The sequence below is a fragment of the Sinohyriopsis cumingii genome, chromosome 3, assembly GCF_028554795.1.
Source record: "Sinohyriopsis cumingii isolate HCF-2022 chromosome 3, ASM2855479v2, whole genome shotgun sequence".
Classification (NCBI taxonomy): Eukaryota; Metazoa; Mollusca; class Bivalvia; order Unionida; family Unionidae; genus Sinohyriopsis; species Sinohyriopsis cumingii.
This window is the reverse complement of record NC_142963.1, coordinates 130,868,161-130,889,834: the sequence shown is the minus strand read 5'-3', so window position 1 is coordinate 130,889,834 and position 21,674 is coordinate 130,868,161. Positions and strand designations below refer to the sequence as shown.

General features: G+C 34.5%; 1 protein-coding gene across 1 annotated transcript; it reads left to right on the top strand.

The window, feature by feature from the left end:
* Positions 1 to 5,308: 5,308 nt before the first annotated feature.
* LOC149803852 (multicopper oxidase 3-like) lies at positions 5,309 to 19,790 on the top strand. Its single transcript, XM_089953670.1, has 2 exons — positions 5,309 to 5,383; positions 16,679 to 19,790. Exon 2 carries the CDS (start codon positions 16,688 to 16,690, stop codon positions 18,593 to 18,595), a length of 1,908 nt encoding a protein of 635 aa, XP_089809796.1. The 5' UTR covers positions 5,309 to 5,383; positions 16,679 to 16,687; the 3' UTR covers positions 18,596 to 19,790.
* The last annotated feature ends 1,884 nt before the right edge of the window (positions 19,791 to 21,674 follow it).

Sequence of the window (21,674 nt, the reverse complement as noted above, 5' to 3'; positions counted from 1 at the left end):
ATGCAAACTAAGGTCCATTGCGTATGAATTGACTCACACAACATTTTCTAGACATCTAGCGCTTGCTGTGAAACACATGTTGGGGAAAGTTTTCTGATGCTTCATGCTTCATGTATACACATATTTTAAATATCTAATTCGTAGCAAAATTACCTCGAATACGTACTATGTAAGATTACGACTAAGGACCAATTCTGGACAGCGAAACTGTTGTTTACCCATTAGGCAACGACCCATTCGTGGTTAAATTCAAAGGGAATTCTACAACCAGGTAGAGACGCCATTGAAAAATTTGTATCGCACAGTTTCAATATCTCTACTCAAGTCATATCCCCAAATTTCGGACCTATAGCAATCAATTGGTTTGGAAAATATCCTGTACACTAAAACAGCCAAATCGTTTTTGATATTTCAAAATCATTGATGTTGCTTGAGCCGGTAGAATCTTCATAGCTTTTGATCAAACCAACTTTGGGTGTAAAAATAGACCCTTCTATTTTCAATAAGTTCACACTCATTCCGACTTTCTTTGGAAAACCATACCTCCTTCTGAATGAGATAACCCCTTATTTCTGAAAACAATGGCTTTACTTTTATCAAGATAGACCAGCAGACCATTGTTATCATAGAAACCTTAGATAACATTTATTTGGTTCTGAAGTAGCTTTACTGTATCGGCGTACTTTGCATCATCAAGTATTGCAAAAAAAAAATGTTGAATATCTTCTGAGATATATTCACTTCTGTTGCATTCGAGCTTCAGCTGTGTAATCAAGTCATTAATAAAAAAAGAAGCACAACATTGCATTGTACCTAATGTACATATGAAGTAATTAATTAAACCGCTAGGTGTTCGGACACAGCTATTCAGGTTTTTGTATATATCTATTAAATTGTTTACTATTTTGCCATTCATACCCTTTCGTATTAATGACGATCATAATTTATCATGCTTTACATTGTCAAAACCTTTTTTAAAATGGACAAATAAGGCAAAAAAATCATTTCATCTGGATATATATTTCGGAGCTACAGTCTGAATAATAAAGATATTCTCACATGTGGAGTATATTTTTTCCTGAACCCTGCTTGTGATTCGTCTATCAGACCATTGTCTTCAGCCCACGTGTATATACGATTATGCTATGTCAGTAAAGAGCTTGAATAAAGTATTAATATATGATATCCCTCTGTAATTGTTTGGATCACCCTTGTCACCGCATTTATATATATAGGATAGATATTACTCTTCTCCCACTATTCTGGAAAATAGCCGGATTCAAAGATTTTGTTGAAAAGAACATTAAGGAATGCTGAGATCATTTCATTCGTGCACTGATAAAGGGTCCAGGTGATTTTTATTTTTTATTTTAAGTAAACTTGTCATAATTTCATCATTTGCAATAGGTTTATTTAAGTCATCAACCCGTAAGTGAGGTAGTTCTTCACTAACAATATTGTCAGAGTGATGAAACTCGAGGCTTCTTCAAAGAAAGATTTAAAGTATTCAAAACCAAAAATATATCAAACATTTTTCTTCTCGATTTTGTTAATTTTTTCATCTGGGATTCTCTAGAATATCTTTTCTTGAGCGCGATTATTGATTTAAAATGCTGACGTATTATCTTTTAGGTCAGCTTCATTATTTGAGAATAATTTATAAATTGCCTCATTGCATTATTAATCCCGCCAAGGTTGTTGTTTTGTTAACATATTAGGCGCCTTGCCTAAGGTCTGAAAAATCGAATATATATTCTGATATAATGTAGATAAAACTATCAGGAGGAAGTCAATATCAGTTTCAAAATATCTGAAAAGGTCATTCTTTGTATCGTCATGGGCTGTTCTAAACATTCTTACAGATGACTGTATAATGTCTTCAGTAAGACTAAAATATTCCCATTTCGTAATGGTTCAAATATTACTGTTTCATCACAGTAAGTTGGATGATCATTAAAATTCACTATTTGGCAAATTCTACCATCAAATTACATGCTGACTTGGTCGAATTGAGCAATATATTTGAAAATGTGTTGATCCATCTCCATTCTCTACTCCAAAAGTCTAAAGCATGTCGCATAGAGATGGTTGTAGCAAAGATTATATGTCAGATTCAAAGTATAGCTTGCCGCATGATGTTCTTGTGAACAGATTAAACAATTCAAATGATCTGAATACAAATTTACTCAAAATGTGGTCAGACAAGGAGCAGCTCAAGCCCTCAGATATGGCAGCAAATACCTCTAGTTGTTCTAGTGAACCAAGTACTTATCGTATACCTCTGAACATAGGACCAAGCAAGTCTCAGAGTTCAGTTCCTGTTACAGCCTGGGCTGCTTGAGGTGCAGAAAATGCAAATACTGCCATTGCCAGTTCCCCTGTATGCCAGTGTCAGTTTCACTCTATGCTGCTGTCCCTTCCATTGTATGCCAAATCAGTTCCATTACATGCCAGTGTCATTTTCGCTGTACCTGATAGTGATCCTAACTGTAAGTTTACAATAAAGACATACAGTCAAGCAATCAGTGCTCAAGGTAATACTATCACGATTTTCACGTTTAGACAATATAAATTATTTACATTATTAATACGTTGGTACTACGACCATCTCAGTTTTGGTTACTCTCCACAACTCTGTGTTGAAAACTGATCAGTTGAAAGAAAGTCTAATAAAATAATCCTTTGTAAGGAGGAAGTAAAATAAAATATACGAACTTTGTGCAATTATATTTGTTAACGCTTGTATCAACAATTTGTAAAGTCTGTGAAAAGGTGTCATTAAAGGGGATGCATAATGATCAAACGTTTTCCAAGCTTGCACATGATTCAGGTCTTGGTTGCAATATGACCTATGTTAGGTCCATGAACAAGTTGGTAATTTTAACAAAGACCAAAAAAATTTCCATTATTTTTCTTAACTCCGGGACAGATCGGTCCATAGCAGAGTTGGCCCATTAACGTTCTCGGCCTAACCAAATCGGTCCGTAACGTACTCGGCCAATTACATACTCGGTCTATGGGTAATGCGAATGGAATGTTCTTTTTTTTTTCAATTGTCACTTCATTTTTTTTATATCATTTTACGTTTCTTTTAACGGTCATTCCACGGATGTCAGCAGCAAAGTAATTGCTCTCTCTCTCTCTCTCTCTCTCTCTCTCTCTCTCTCTCTCTCTCTCTCACGTACATACACACACATTTGATGTCACTTTGCACACCAACTTCTTCAGAGAACTCATTGTCAAATGTTCTATCCAACATATTGTTGTGCACCTCAACTATGATTTCTCGGTCTCTGAACTGCTCGTCGCTGCTTACGGTACTCTCCCATTATCCCCAGCGGCAAGAGCAGTCATTTTCACCCAATATACCTGCATTTCTTAAAAATTACAAACGTTACATATTTTGGAGTAATTTAAATCATTCCCGATATTGTATATAAATGGACTCTCATTGAATATTTCAAGTTGTAAAAGCAGTTCCAAGACGAGTATGCGATATGGAAAGTTTAGGTGTGTTCCATATGGAAATGTTAGGTGTGTGCGATACGGAAATGTTAGGTGTGTGCGATATGGAAATGTTAGGTGTGTGCGATACGGAAATGTTAGGTGTATCCGATACGGATTCAGATTTATTATCTGTATCGAAAGCTAGAAAATCCATTTATGATTAAATGCTTATGTAGTAAATAAAAACCTATGGCGAGTGCATTTTTGTCAATCTTTTAAACTGGACAAGGACTGTGAAGGGCGTTTAATGATTTCATCAGTTTTACATGTGTATTTTTTGTGTACAAGTGTTCTATATGGACATGAAAATGCGGTTCTCTTTCGTTCTCTCGTTCTGCAAACAATGATCCGAGTTTACGTAACAATGACGTCAGGTTGTTTTGGCGCAAGAGTACTTGTATGAAGTATAATGTATCAATCTGTGGAGCATCATTCATCATTATATATATATATATATATATATATATATATATATATATATATATATATATATATATATATATATATAGTGAATGCTGTCAACATTTTTACTTCTAATTATGAATGAGTTTGATGTATAGGTTGACAATTACTTAGTGGTTGTGAAATTTGTAGAATTAACCTTCTTTGCACATTTCAACATTTTGATTTCATACAAAAATATGTATGAGTGTATATATTTCTTTCATTAGAGTATAAATTATGCTATTCACCTATAATATTACAAATTATGTCTTTTCTCTCTTTAATGAGTACACTATTTGGTTAGCTCATCTTCGAGCCTCAATTTCAAATCAACTTGATGTCACTTTAACTTGTGACATGCAACAGTTTGGTACAGTAATATGATGGAGATAAGACATTTATAAGCCCTGCTTTAATGGATTCTTCAAGTATACAGTGACATAGACTGGTCTCATTATTATTTGGTTTCAAAGATATTCAAAACGTCCGGTTGACCAACAGTTTGTTCTAGCCATACCTCATAAAAAACAAGAGAAGCTACAAAAATCCTTTATTATAGTTACAAAATGTACTTTATTTGAAAATAAATTTGAATCATTGAATAACAGTTTATAAGCAAGTGTTCCATATATATTTCTATTCAATATTTCACAATAGCAGGGCTATGGCAATTCTTTTAAGTTTTTTTTTTAAATATCAAGAATTCTTCACGCACCCACAACATACATACATACATACAAATATATAAATAAACACCCCACCCCTATATATATATATATATATATATATATATATATATATATATATATATATATATATATATATATATATATATATATATATATATAGATTCGTGTTCCTAAAACTTGTTTGAAACTAGAATAGAGTACATTACAAGATGACGCTATACCATACTCATTTTTTGATTCTTTCTTTGCCCATATTTACTGATTTAATTAACCAAGTTAGTGAAGTAAAACTTCTTTCTCTATTTCACTCTCACAGCTGTCATAGTTATTCTATTATTCTATTTTTATGTCCCTGACAATTCTCCAGCGACAACGTGTAAAATAATGACGTTACTATTCATAATTTTTACATTGCTGTTTAATTTCTTATTATTTATTTCCAAACTTGATGTGAGATATACGTTTAGCTGAGTTAACAAGGGAATATGGTCAGCCGAGACTATTTTGTCTAAAATTTAATTGACACATTTGGATTCTTTCACGTATTGTGTTTGATTGATTGTATAATTAATAATAAGGAGGAAGTAAAGATATAAATCAACCAACCAAATCACTTGTCTCTTTGATTGGTTACCTTCTTTGACGGAGTCACGTTAACGTTGCCATTTATTATGAACGCTACACTGCTATAAATTTAAAAGCTCTTGCAATCTGATACATTTTTCAGGAGCCTTAAGAAAAAGGTAGATAATACTCTCTCTCTCTCTGTCTCTCTCTCTCTCTCTCATTCTGACATACACACATGTTTCTGAATACAGACATACATCTACACGAACATCAGTTATAGTTTAACCAGCAGGGCAGGGGTTTAATTCCCACACTGGAAACACCTGAATGGGTTATCGTGGTGTGTCTTTGGACATCCTGGTGTGTCCTACTAGAATATGCTGACTTTATATGCGATGGTTGTTCGGTCGAAAACTCTGTCAAATTAGAGAAAGTACAATTAGAAGCAGGGATAATTGTAACTGGGCTTACTTGAGGTGTCTCGTGTCCTAAGATTTATGAAGAAACTGTTGGTCTACCTTGGCAGATAAAATAAAGTTACACAAACTGTTTTCCTTTCATAAAATTGTACTCAGAGTTTCTTTTTCTTATTCTGCTGGCATTCTTCCACCATTGGTTGGCGAGATGAACAGGTTAAGTATAAGAAATAGGAATAATAATAATGGTATTGATGCCAGACTCGAAATGAGGAGAAACTCATCCCTTCATTTACTATTCATGTTTGGAGCCCACTCCCAAATTCAATAAAAAGTGAAAGTAACTATTCTATCTTCAGAAGTAAATTGACATTAAGAAAACACTAATACGTACCAATGTTTTTCGTTCTATTCTGCATGATAAAATTAGAAATAATTGTAGTAAGTTAAATAATGATTCATATTCTAATCATTAGAGAGATTATCCATTGTGTGATTCTGGAATTGATATAACAAATGCATGCCATTACATATTTACCTGCAAATACTACAGCGAAAATCATAAGTAAATGGTTCATAATCTAAAATAATCTCCATATACGACTGACTACAAATAATTTGTATACAGATCATCTGCCTTTACAGGGAATGTTATTAATAATTTATTTGACATGTTCAAAACATATGTTAAATAAAGATTTTGCTTTAGATTTATCTTATTCAATTAATTATTGATATTTTTAATTGAGAAAGACACGATTTTCTTAATTCTTAGCCAATGAATTCATTTTGGTGTATGACTCTTATTCGACTTCTGTCACAATCATAATTTTATCATTAATTTTTTAATGTATTCCTCTCTCTCTCTCTCTCTCTCTCTTTTTCTCTCTCTCTCTCTCATATTATGCATGAATCGTGCATGTTTACTGTGACAAACTACACGGTTGGTGTGGGGTACTCCCAATTCCTTCTCCTTTTCGTCCCCGACCTTTCTCCTAATTCTTTCTCCTCCTTAAACCTGCTCTTGACTCCTTCTCCTCCTTCTCCTCCACTTTCTCTCTCGTGACTGCGCTTCTGTCGACTTCGACTGTCTCGGCTACAGTCTCAATTCCGTCACCAACTCTTGAAGACCAGGGACCCAACGGAACCGGAAGTTGTCTGTCCGCTAAAAAAAAAGCTTCCTGTGAAAATACAAGGACGATACAATCTTTTTCCTTAGCTCTCTCATCTCACACAAAATTAATTCTGACCACAAGCTAACAATCTATATAATTCCGCCTCGCATATAATAATTCTGCACGTAAGACTCCAGCTCATTTCTCAAATACGCATGTAAATTAAACACTACAAAGGTAATTCAACATACTAAACTATCCTAGCAAATAAGTGTACATACTACAAAAATTATAATTATGATGCCGTAATATTCTGCAAAAATCGAGTAAATAACTTACTGACCTTTTCGAAGCTTTGTCTTTCCTTAGAATCTACCTCTAAGTTCTGCCGCCGAATTACGAGTGGCTTCTATCTCACATTAAACCCTATTGATTTGCAATCCTTCAAGGCGAATAATAAATTACTAATTACGATTTCGGCAGGTATCATTCGGGTCTGAATTGTAATCACGCCCTTTGTCTCGATTTTGATTGGATATCAAACTTGCCCCTCTCGCCGTCTGTCAACGTTTGGACGGATAAGAACACGGACCGTTCACCCCGTGGACTTTTCTTTTGATCCTTGAACTAACATTAAACCTTAAAGCTATAGGTGTGATAACGGAAAGCCTTTGTTAAGTGACGCGACCGGTCGTCTTCGCTGACTCAAATGTCCGGTCTCTGGCTGGTCATGGTAACCTTGCGTAAGAGTTCAACACTTACCCTTCAATCTTCAGAGATCAAACACAAGTCCGCGTTAATATTCCCAAGACAGGTAGATTGTAGCTTATACATGACTTTAGCTGGGTGCTAAGCAAACGTGACATTTACATTAAATTACTTGATATCATATTAATTTACTGCCGCTATGGATGTAAATTGTTTATCGTTTGTACGGGACGAGCTTATTTAAGTTAATTTACTGCCGCTTTCCATATACATTTAGTATCGATTGTACGGGAAGGGCATATTCTAAGCTGCGATAACTTGTAGGCCACCACTGTTTGTTAACATTTATGGTAATACATTATATTAAAGAAACATAGTGGCTAGGTTGAACGTTGTACATGTATATGAAACTATAGGTAAACCACAATAACCCTTTTTAAATAAATTAAATTTTTCTGTATTTTCTAAATAATATCATTTCATAAATTGGAGCTGAATCTAAATATACTTTCTGACTAAATTATTAATGCACATTTTAATTATTAATCAAATTATTAATTCCAAATAAATGTTTTGTAAAGTTTACCTTTGGACATATACCTGTGTGCAATAAATCATATTCATGTACAACGTGGTAGACAAATGACAAATAGAGCATAAAGCCGTATCTCAGCTTTTGCGTCATATGCAAAATTACATGTAAGTGCTATTTAAAAATACGTATTTCCTTTTGTCTACATATTTTCTTTTATAAATTTAGTTCCTGGAAATTTATTTCTTCTTAATAGCACGAACAGTGGATTATGCCATTATCCCCAGGTCATCACTTTTTCAGTCAATTTTTTATTTCAGAAATGTACACAATAAGACTAATAAACTATTCAATTTACAAAACAATAATGCAAGACATTTATAGTTTCATTTTGTCATCGATGCATGATCTGTGTAAATATGTGCATGTGTTTTAAATAACTCTTGTTTATGGGCAGACTATGATACCTACCACCTCGGTCTCTGGTTTTACGTTGTCATTGACATTTACTATGCATACAGGCCATGTTAATGCCAGGCAGTAAATTTGTGGATTCTGTCTTTTACGTAGCCATTGACATTTACTATGCATACAGGCCATGTTAATGACAGGCAGTAAATTTGTGGATTCTGTCCTAAAGTTGATGATGTTTTGTATATGCTATATCATCAAGACAAATCTGCTGTAATGTCACTATGGCACATGCCATATATTTACCACCTTACGAAAAATAGAATGTCTTTCTCTTTCTGAAATACATGCATGTGCATGTCTGTGTTTCTCAATACAGACACATATCTGCACGTACATCAGTTACAATGTTAAACCAGCAGGGCATGGGTTTGATTCCCACATTAGAATCACCAGAATGGGTTATCGTGGCGTGGCGTTGGACATAGTGGTGTGTCCTTTGACAAACAGTTTACTTCCCTCGGCCCGATATGCCTTTCAAAGTGTTTTTAAGCCGTACAACACCACACCCAAAGCAAGTCACACGCACGTACGTACCCATCAACCGAATGACGATGGTAAAAGTACATATACGTAATGTATAATATAGACTCAAAGACGGCAAGGTTAAAAGTTATGTATATGTACATTATACTAATCTTAACCTCAGTAGCTAGTTTTTAATAAATTCATGTTTACTGTAAATGGTATGACTGGATAAATTGAATCGAATTCAGTATACTTTGTGACTAATTCATCATTTCACAATAAACGTTATGAGAACTTTACATTGGGAAATTTACCTATGTGTTATATACATATATCACCACGTAGTTGACATTTACCACATAACCCTGAAAGCCGGATCTCATGCTTGTACGTCAAGTGAACAATTACATAAACGTGCCATTTAAACATGTATTTCCTGTTTCCTGTTGTCTGTTTAAATAGACATGCGATGCCAAGGTATGGGTTCTTTGATCATCGCATAGTAGATACACATTTATATAACATATCAAGGTTGTAAAGTGAATAAGAAGAGCAGTTTGAAAATACAAATCCCTAAAAGGTATTATCATCTGGGTCTTCCATTATGTATACGATTAAAGACATACATAGTATCGCATGACATAGTCAGAGAGAGAGAGAGAGAGAGAGAGAGAGAGAGAGAGAGAGTTATATGAGGCTTTTAAAACAAACCTATAGTATGTAATTATGTATTAGCACTATGTTTTGGTTCCTTAATTGTTCTTTTTGTTTCCAGTCGTACGGCATTATTTTAAAATGTAAGGTAATCTTGAAATATCCTTTCACATAATGGTATTTTATCAGGCTATTTAAGGACAAGAATGGACCATCTTCGTTTAAAATTATAAAATTATTATTATAAAAAAAACTATAGTCTGTATGCATGTATACGTTTTAGCAATAGTGGACAAAATAAAGTCTCACTTATGAAATAGATTTCAACCTTATCTATAAAAGAGGATCAAACTATTAAAACATCATCCATGAATGGATTGTTTTGCTGTAGGACTAACGTGTGAAAAGTTTCTCTTATCTATAGAAAATTCTTGTGAAACATCCATGATTGTAAGATGGGTCAATTTATGCTATTATTAACTCGCTGTAGCCAAGTAAATTTCAGTGATTTTTTAAATTCAACGAGATCAAATATTTTTTATTCTTATGACTGTGTTACGTTTAATTCTATTTGGTCCAAAATTCCATACAAATGTGTATCACATAGTCGGTACACTTCACCTATAGTGTGTACAGTTTAATACTTTTGATCTTACAGCATGTTAACATATCACTTTATGTGATTCTGATTGATCCAAATAAGCTTATTAAATTATTGTGCCGTATTCTCTTCACTGATTGGCTGTGATTGTGGAAAACTTTTTTTTTAACCCCACCTTTTGGAAAGTGTTGTTTTTAATGAACATTTTGGCGGTTATTTTTCGACTCGAGTCACGAAAGGAATTGGGGGAAAATGGTCTCGTCTGTCTGATTATGGCCAATTTACCCCCACAGAGGCTTGTTATGTTATGTCTAATGTATCATAACATGGCTAAAACTCAGCAGCGTCAAGTATAACTACGGGTATTGCTCAGTTGATATCGGGTGTGTGGAGTGGGAGGGCGGGTCGGTATACCTGTCGTATGGAATCCGCCCTATATTCAAGCGTGGTTTAAAAGTTAATTTACAGAAGTAAATAAACCCACCTCTGTTCACAGTAGAATGTGGACATTAACTGGTCTCCAAACTGACAGAAGTTTCTCCAACCACATCATATTTACGTGTTACTCTACTAATATGTGATTCAATTCCGACTCAAAATGATTTTTTTTTTACATCTTATATAGTCTACTGTTCTAAATCAAATACTGGGAATTTCTGCATCCAGTAATCCTCATTTCACATGAATATCGCAACAATGTGATGTTCGGTTGTGAAAGTGACACTTTACGTTACGTAAGCATTGATCGGTAACTCTAACGGGTACTGGATCAAACAATGTAACATCAAACTCATTGAACATTCTGTGTTGAAAATTGTTTTTGCCTATGTAAAATGTTTTGTTTATTATTAAGGACGCTTGTTCTTTGAGTTATCGTTTGCAAGAAAAGTATAATCTACTTTTAAACTTTAATAGCAGTTCAACTTTGTTTGGGACTATTATTTTTACGCACAACAAATTCTTTCTGTCTAAATAATCTGCACTGGAATAAAAACAATGTGATAAAAGAATATCAGATGGATAATGATTTATTATTAAATTTGTGAAACTCGTTGAATAATGTCCAGCTTTTGCGAGCCTCGCAAGCGCCGGACAATATTCAACTCGTTTCATAAATTAAATATCAGAATTTCTCATTTGAATCTTCTATGCATATAAATTGTATTGATTCTCTTCTTCAAATCTAATGGGAATTAGGTAAATAAATCAATAAATAAATAAATCAATAAATAAATCAATATATAAATCAATAAAAGTTAATAAGTAGATAAAGATAATCTTTTAATTTCTAGCTGTCTTACTGTGTTATTACTGATATTAATAAAACCTTGATTTATTTCGTTTGTGGTAAATTATTTTCCATTTCAAGCTGATTTTCGTTTCTTTCTTGTTCGATATTATCTTCTTTTTTGATCCATATTATACTATGTAACCTTTTATTATAAGAAGCAATATTACCAAAAATAATCGATTATCAATATAAAATTTTCGATATGGATATGAAAGTTCGTCAATATCAATATCATTTTCAGTATCCTCTTTTTTCGGTATGTAATAATCACATATTTTAAACATCAATTGACGAGGATCCTGTATTCTTTCAGTTGTAAATGAGAATTATTAAATTTTGGTTAAACTTTTACCCCTTTCTTACTCCCGTAAATTAAGTTTTGAACAACTGCAGAATGATTACTTCTATATGGTGACACAATGGGTGTGTTCCAGAAGTAACGTACATGGTTACCAGATAACACAAAATAGTCGAAACCTGCTTGAAGGTTAGGATTGTTTCTTCTTTATGTAAATAAGCATTCACATTCATGGCAGTGTCTGGAAATATCAATCAAATTGTTTTCTTTCATCAAATCAAAACCGTTTTAGTGGAATTACAATTGGGAACACTCACATAATTTTTAAAACCAGAGCAGGGTCTAATACTAAATTCCAATCATCCCAAAAATTAGCATTTGGTTAGGATCTTTTTAATGTTTCAGCATTCTGTAAAAATAAGGATTAGCATTATTTTTTACTCCATAGTCTGAATAACGTTAACTCGAATGTTTCTATACTATTAAACAGAATTAAATAAATACTTGAGGAAATATATTTTAGATATGTACAATTCATTAATATGGATGTCCTGCAAACAAATAATATTATATTTCATTTCTCTTAAAAAATGAAAGTTGTCTATTCGTTTTGTATTATTTTTGTCTGTAGCATTTTCGTTGAGAATTTATAGAGATTCTGTTAGACTTTTTTCGATGCAATATTTAATAAAATAAACACCCAAGATCTGCAGCTCGTTCCTCTTCCAAGAGGTAAAGTGATGAAGAATTTCAGGAAAACACATATAAAATCTTGACGAGAAGTTCAGGAGAATGTAGTCAAACAGATTCATATTCCGAATGACTGATAATAGAGGGCCGCAATGACCAACTTTAAAATTTTCGTTTGTTTAGCTGGTAGGCAGTACAGCTTAATCTATGTTGACAGACCTTTACTTTCACCCAAAAAATAACAATTTGTTATAAACACCATGTACTCAAATTGGCCATGTCCTGAGTTTCATCAAGATGGACAACTGCCACAGATGTGGTCCCTTAAGACAAGCCCCAAAGCTCAACACACACACACACACACACACACACACACACACACACACACACACACATCTTACTCCTGTGAAGATATCTAACTATACTCGTCATATTAGTTTAGAAGGTGTCCTCCATTTCTGCTGTGACTACACAACTTCTTCTCCCACCATCGTGCAAATGAATTGCTTCGATCCTGTCTTGTATAGAGAAAAAGCGGTTTGCTTTCGAAGCCAATATATTGACACCTTTGACTTTGACTGAGAGTGTTACTGGAGTAGGTTAAAGTGCAAGATAGATATGAAACACTTCAAAATCGATATCTCTTAATATACTTTTATCTAAACAGCTCATCAAACAAAAGACGTTTGAATTGGCTCACTGCTGATAATCTCCAGGGTGAAACAATTGTTTGGGTAGGAAACATCTGCCACTCACAACAGAAGACATGTGACCGTTAAATACAGAACAGCTATATAGGAAATTTGCTGAGAGGAAATACCTACCTATACCTACCTACACACACACACACACACACACACACACACACACACACACACACACACACACATGCATACATACATACATACATACATACATACATACCATAACAAACTTTAATGGGATCAAATTGCCAAAATAACCCGAAGAAAACAAAGGATATTAATTAATGGATTCAGGGCTGATATTAAGACAGGCTGTATGTCTATCTTGGCTCTAGTGTACCTCTACAGAGTTAAGGGTGATTAATAAAGGCTGCCGAATTGCCTTTTTTCTTGTGTATCTCTACAGGGTTGAGGTTGATTGATAACGGCTGCCGGATTATCTTCTTTCTTTGTACCTCTGCTTCTAACCTTTGATAGAGTTCGGGTTGAGGTTGATGATCACATCCAGCTCATCACACTTATCGGACAGAAACCTCACATGCACCCTTGCTATCTTCACTTCAGCTCTCATTTATTTTAGCTTTTCTCTGAATTCATTTATAATGTTTGAAATTAACTTTCCAACTGTTTCAGCTCTTCTATGCATTCCTCAATAGCGTAGAAAAAGGTCGTTCGCGAATTGCACGTCTTTTATATAATACCGCACCTTATCCAGTCCTGCTTCGCTAACATCGATGTTTATATGAGTCACAAGAGATTATTTCCAACCTCACTCTTTTGCATAATCGAAACTGTTTTGATTACCAATTTTAAGTACAAAACTTAATTTATTTGTACATGGTGCCATACATTCTCAGACTGAATACCAGTTTTAAATACAAAACAATTTATTTGTACATGGTGTCATACATTCTCAGACTGAATACCAATTTTAAGTACAAAACTTAACTGTACATGGTGCCATACATTCTCAGACTGAATACCAGTTTTAAGCACAAAACTTAATTGTACATGGTGCCATACATTCTCAGACTGAATATCAATTTTAAGTACAAAACTTAATTTATTTGTACATGGTGCCATACATTCTCAGACTGAATACCAATTTCAGTACAAAACTTAATTTATTTGTACATGGTGCCATACATTCTCAGATTGAATACCAATTTAAGTACAAAACTTGATTTATTTGTACATGGTGCCATAATGAATACCAATACACACTTAAAGATGGGTTGGTGATTTTACTACACCAATGACAAGATGGTTGGGGTTAGCAAAATTATGCTATTGGATAGATAAACAACACCTCACTGTCTTACACTAATATCACTACTAATCAACCTCCATTCTTTTACAGAACATACCTTTGTGTGGCCTTCTTGGCTGTTTAAAATCTACGACTTGACTGTCTGTGTTTTGTTCCGTACTGTATTTACATTTTGTTTCGTCTCTGAGTATGCTAAGATAAATCTTGCAGTCATTCTAAACTTAAAACACGGGATACTGAGAAATGAGTGGATATTACAAGGCATAGTGCTCTGCCACCTTTTACATGCGATTGCAACTTCGTATAGCATATGCTATCGGAATTGATTACAGGTTTTATAATTATTATGACCTTTCAGACCCCCATAACAAACAAAACCCCCCAAATTGTTCCAAGCAGATTAGGATCTGGCTTCAAGATAAATCTTAATGATTATACAATCTAAATCAACAGTTTTAAAGATAAGGTGCTTTTTATGTATTGCACACTTCGTAGCTGAGATATTTCACAGGTGTTGTACCTATATTAATTAGTCAAGCTAAAGACTAGGTCTGCGGTGATACATTTTACAATGTTGATTAGTCAAGCTATGGACAAGGCCCATGGTCTATAAACCCCACTATGTGGATTAGCTAAGCTTCAGATGAGGCCCAAAGACTATAAACTTCACTATGTTGAAAAGTCGAATTATAGACAATGCATATGATTATAAACTTTAATATGTTGATTAGGCAAACTGTGGACGAGGTCTGGAGGTATCAGCTTCAAAGAAACCTGTAACCTTGTGCTCCCCTGCCACTGTTTGATAGGAGCTATAACATCGCCGGTTTTATTAATTTATCCATAATATATGCTTTTACAGTACTATTTGTTGGTACTTTTTGTTTGCTTTTATCTTTATTTTGTTGAATCTTGGACTTTGTTTCTATTATTCACATGTCGATATATTTCTGATGGTTAATGAATCACATGTCAATAAAGCAATTCGTGGATAATATGGAATAAACAAGAAGAACCTAAACGGAAATTCCTTATGGAACTATGAGAGAGAGAGAGAGAGAGATGACTCGGACAAATAATTACAATACGTAAGGAGACTAAATAACTCAGTGGTTAGCTCAAAAGACCAAATAGGTATAATTCTACAAAATATTTTAAAATGCCGCAAAATTTAACTTAAACAAGAATTAGATAATATATAAATGTTCTGAAGATAATCCGTATTTCATCTACATACATTGCAGATCAATTATGTTTATAACCTAAATTAAAAATGGGTTGAATTTGTAGGCAAAAGAAGTTTACTGACATAATTATCTTTGGGTTGTTTTGTGACACATGGTTAAACGTTTTGTTAAATTCATGATTTCTACTTTGGGAAATACTCCAACTGACTGGACATTTAACATCCTCAATTTAAATCTGGAAAAAACTTAGGTTGATGATGAATTTGGACTAAATGACGTACGTCAAGGTTTTCTCTTCATTAATTTCAACACCTGTCTATGTAAGGAATCTTCGTATAATGACTGCCAATTTGATAAACACCCTGCTGCTTGAAAACTAGAACTGATACACTCTACCTTTAGTCAGTTTTAAGGTGAGTGCTAGGTCAGTGATGGGTGATTGATGTACAGGCGAGGAACATGAACACGAATACTGATAAATTTAATTTTATTTTGTATGTTCAACGTTTTCAACCTTATCATAACAAAAAGTCAAATTACAATACTCGATTACACATTTTGTTTATGCTGGATGTTTCCAATGAAATCAAATTACACCAATCGGTTACATTCTTTGTTAATACTGGATGTTTCCAATGAAATCAAATTACACCAATCGGTTACATTCTTTGTTAATACTGGATGTTCCCTATAAAATCATTTTACACCAATCGGTTACACTCTTTGTTTCTACTAGATGTACCCGATACATTCTAATTACACCAGTCGGTTATACTCTTTGTTTGTACTAGATGTCCCAAATAAAATCAAATTACATCAATCGGTTAAACTCTATGTTTATACTGGATGTACTCAATAAAAATCAAATTACACCAATCAGTTACACTCTTTGTTTTTAAATAAATTCACTGGTACCACATGCATATTCCTTATTTTAGATCAATAATCTCTTACTTTGATGGCTATATAATTGTTTAGATATAAACAAATCTCACCGAGAAAAACAAAAAATCTTTCAGGAGAATTTGCACAAGTTTAAATGATGTTATTTTATTTTCTTTTGTAGATTCCTTTAATGGCTTCGTGGTTATTCATCTTCGGCTTAGTGGCCGCTATGGATAATATTGCACAGGGTCATGCCTGCACGATGATGGATACTGTTTGTGAATTTTTCCTGGAGGTTGACCACAGATTGACTATGATGAGAAATGGTGACCTTGTATATCCAAAGGACGGGAAGCTTTATAAATACGATGTGATCGATACGTCAAACGCAATTCCAATTAACGTAGAAGATGTAATTACTGCGGATGGATGGGAGAATCCGAGGCTGACCGGAGCAGTGAATGGGAAAATGCCAGGTCCCCCAATTATTGTGTATGAAGGACAGATAGTCATTGTCCATGTGACAAACAAATTGATAAATGAAGGACTTACAATACATTGGCATGGTCTCTTTCAGAAGGGAACTCCTTGGATGGATGGTGTTCCGTTCATAACCCAATGCCCAATCCTTCCTGGACAAACGTTTACTTATAGGTTCAAAGCAGAACCAAAAGGGACCCACTGGTACCATTCCCATTTAGGCACACAAAGGACAATAGGTATATTCGGTGCATTGATCATTCGTGAAAGGAAGTATCACAGGGAAGACGAACATATCATGTCTATCACTGAATATAATCATGACATGGATTCACTACTGTCCTACATTAAAGATAAATACGGTCTCTATCAGGGAAGAACACCTGTTACTCCTTCAAAGTCTATTGACGGGACGGAGTTTGACAAGGTTCAATTTCATTCTGGTCTGATTAATGGACGAGGAAGATTTCATGATCCCGTAACGGGAAACCATAATGGTGCACCGTTGGAGGTATTCAATGTGTACCGAGGACGGTCTTATAGATTCAGAGTGATAGGTGCCGGAAGCATGCTTGCTTTTAGAATTTCTGTGGACCACCATTCAATTCTTCTTGTTGCTTCGGATGGTCATGACCTGGAACCCGTCAAGGTTGAGTCTTTCATCATCAATCCTGGAGAATCTTTCGACTTCATTTTAGTAGCGAATCAGGCAGTTTCTAATTACTGGATAAGAGCACATACTTTAGAGATAGATAAAAACCATAGAACAGAGGCTATTCTCAGGTATCATGGAGCTCCAATCGCTGAACCAACTACTTCGCGTATGACGTGTTCTGCCTCTAGTCGGTGTTTAGTGGCTAACTGTCCCTATCTACTTTATCCACCTTCTCACTATACAGACTGTCTAACTTTCAATGACTTGAACGGTGCTCCCTGGAACGAACCTCCTCCGAGAAGTTATGGATATAATTTTGAGGAGCATTTTTTGAATTTTGGTATACCTGGCCAAAATCCTGCTTCTGTTAACGGTAAAGTGTTTAAATCACCAACCGTTTCGGCTCTTACTCAACCCACGGAAGGGATTTTCTCTTGTGATGTGCCAACTTGTGGAGAGGACAGAGTGTGCACGTGCACCCACTCAATTGATATTACCTATGGCAATGTCGTGCAACTTGTTTTTACGAACATGGGTTTAGGAAAGGGCCAGCCACATCCAATACACCTTCACGGACATTCTTTCTATGTGATGAAAATGGGTTACGGCCAGTACAATAACATAACGGCTAAAAATATTGGAGAAAATATGGATGTCGATTGTAGGGGAAACATAAATAGGGAAGAAAGTCACTGCAATAAGGCAACCTGGTCGGACCTCTCGTGGCTACAAGGAAATGTGCCTGGTCTTAAAGTCCAAAGACCCCCACTTAAGGATACGTTAATAGTTCCTTCTGGCGGTTATGCGGTCGTTCGCTTCCGTGCAGACAACCCAGGACTATGGCTTATGCACTGTCACATGGAGGTACACAATATAGAAGGAATGCGCCTATTATTAAATGAGTCATTAACATTGGTGCCCTCACCACCAAACGGGTTTCCAGTATGCAGGAATTTCTATTAAAACAAGAAGACACAATGGATGAAGAACATTTAAAATGCCAGAACAATGTACAGCTCACTCGCTGGTGAAAACGCCAGTCTTTAAAAATTTAAATCTTTCCAGTACCCTCATCTATGTATTTTCTTTGCACAAATTTTTTTAAAGCCCGACTGTCCATGAAAATGCACCCTTTGTTCTTCAGTAAAAGCAAGATTTGTCCACATCTAAAATGAATGATTTGGAGACCAATGTGTTATTTTTTTTTCACCTCAAAACTACGAAAATATCAGTCGGAAGATCAATGTTGCCTGAAACAAATAACTTATTTGCAATAACGAATTAGTCACTCGAAGTATTTGAGTAATAATGATTGTAAAAATTCAGATCCTAATTTCTATGACCTATTCTAAAAAGCTAAACATTATACGGAATCAATTTTTGGGTTTTGTATGCTGTTTTGAAAAGGTACGTTTATGAAGAGAAGCAATATTATATGAAACAATTCACATTGTCATATTCCATTATAATATTGTCTAAATTTGTATTATGTACTCTTACTTATCAATGGTAGATTTGTTGTCATTGCAAAACAAACACCCTATTTGCTTGTCTTTAACGCACACACCTGCCAGCAAAATATACCCGAATGTGTCGTCGAATAATGCATGGAAAGATCTAGATATATGTATGTATATTGTCAGCATCTCTATGTACCACAATCAACCCGTAAAACAATAAAAGCAAATGACGTTCACTATGATCAAAGTGCTAGGATTGAGTTGAATCAAGAGCTATTTCAGGGCAAGTATTCAAATTGGTCAGAGACATGGGGATAATTTACAAAAATCGGAAATAATAAAATATATAGCCTTTATGGTGGGAACTCACAGATAGATATTCTGTGGATACCAGTCCTACTTTTATGTTGCATTCAGATCAATATCCCCATTATACTTAACAAACAAAAGTACAGTGTTTACATACATGATTTATTAATTTGCAAGAGAGTCTCATTTACCACAATATATGTATGTATGTATGTATGTATGTATGGTATGTATGTATGTATGTATGTGTGTGTGTGTGTATGTGTGTGTGTGTGTTTATGAATGACTGTATTTTTTCCATTGCGTATGTAAAAAATCTGTCCATCTTCTTTTACTTATAAAAAGATGACAAATCTCTATAGACATATCAATAAATCTAGAATAAATGATTCTTTTTTTCTTCCTGACTGATACTCCAAAAATAAACAATATTTCTAAACAAAGTTAATTTTCTAATAGAGTCGAGTAGGGTAAGACCACATAGCATGGTAATTATAGTAACTGATAGTGTACTTACATCTAACAAATTATTTTACTGGATGTTGTACAAACACATAACATTGCGAAACATGTTAACGTGTGCTGTACTAACACCTAATATGTCGATAATATTTTAATGGGTGCTACATTGAGTCTATGCATTTAACTTCTTTTTGTTCAATATAACTATAATTACCTGGCTTCAGTCTTTCCGTAAGCAGATATGTTTCCCCGTTTGCTTTCTTCCATATCATCCCCCACAATGCTAAGAAAATAGCAAATAAAAGGGTAGACAATCATATGCCATTAGAATCCCAAAATAACCGCATAAGAACAGCTAAAAGTATTCTCACCCAATATTAAGTTAGCACAATTTTAGAAACTATGAATTATCACACCACACCGTTGTGATACTGACATTATTCCCACCAAGAGAAGTACTCATTTTTTAAAAATTATTTTTAATGTATTTCCTATCCCACAAATCTTATAGTTTATACGTCGTTAGGTAAGTTAAAAAAAATAATGGCCATTTAGGAAGGTTAATTTCAGATTCGCTTGGGTTTGATGCAAAATCATTGCATTCCATACGTCCTTTCACATAGGTAAATAATCCAGTTTAAGGCACAATACAGATACACTAGTAGTATTATTAAAGAGGGCTCCTAGACTACATATGCATCTTTCCAAGGACAAACATCCCTTTTCCCGTGTTAAATAACAAGAGAGCATACAGAATCAAATTCATCCTCAGATGTAAGCGCTGCCATCAAGTCAGCTATGGAAACGAATTTTGTCTTCATACTTTGGTTATCGGAAAAAGCTCCGAAGAGTCTTTTTAAAAAACATGTGTTTGAGACTAAATAATCCTCTTTTATCCATACTATCTTTTATAGCTGTTTATATTCTTGGTGAAACAAAAATAACAGCAAATTATCACAAAAGGAACAATATAATGGTTTTACACAAAATGATGGCTATAATGATAGTGCTTCATCTCTCAGTTTTACGCAAACTAATGCTTGATTAAAGAAACCGTATAGTATAAATAATGGACTTAAACGCAGTCTTAGGAAAATTCGTGACAGCGCACCAGATGAAACAGAAATCAGCAGAATGGTACTCGATTATACCAACCCTGGTAGGTGGCTCTGAGCTGGTTACAGTCTTTAATATATATACATGTGCCTATCTCCATCACAAGAACATGTAGCCAGAAAAGCCTTAGCAAGCAGCAATATTAGAAACCTTGCCATGTCTTTGGGGAACATTATTTGAGCATGTCATCGGAAAGCATCACCATGGGTGAACAAATTATTGACAACGACATTGACATAAGAAAGACATACGGCTTCAGATGGCTTCATAGTAGACGGCAATACAATTTTGCTCCTATACTTCAAACGTCTCTTTGTGAGAGATGTCATCAAGCAACCAGATTATTATTTGCCAGAGGTGCTATCAGGTTCAGAAATTTCAGTCCTTGGATTATACAGTCGACACACTGTTTTCCGAAATATTCTCTCAGCCATCTTGGTTTTTATCCAGACTATGAAACATTTAACAGCAGAGACTACAGTAGATATGAGGAGGATCACATAATAGGATGCTATTGCTAAATTGGGCGAATCTACTGAAGCAGAATTACAATTGTTTCTGAAGAAAGGTCTTCATAGAAAATACGGCTACGTTATATAATTCGTCAAATAGATGATATCGCATCTTCCACAGCATATTTGTTTCTCATCAAATCGTTGAGTGCAATATTACCTCTACTTAGCAGATCAATATAG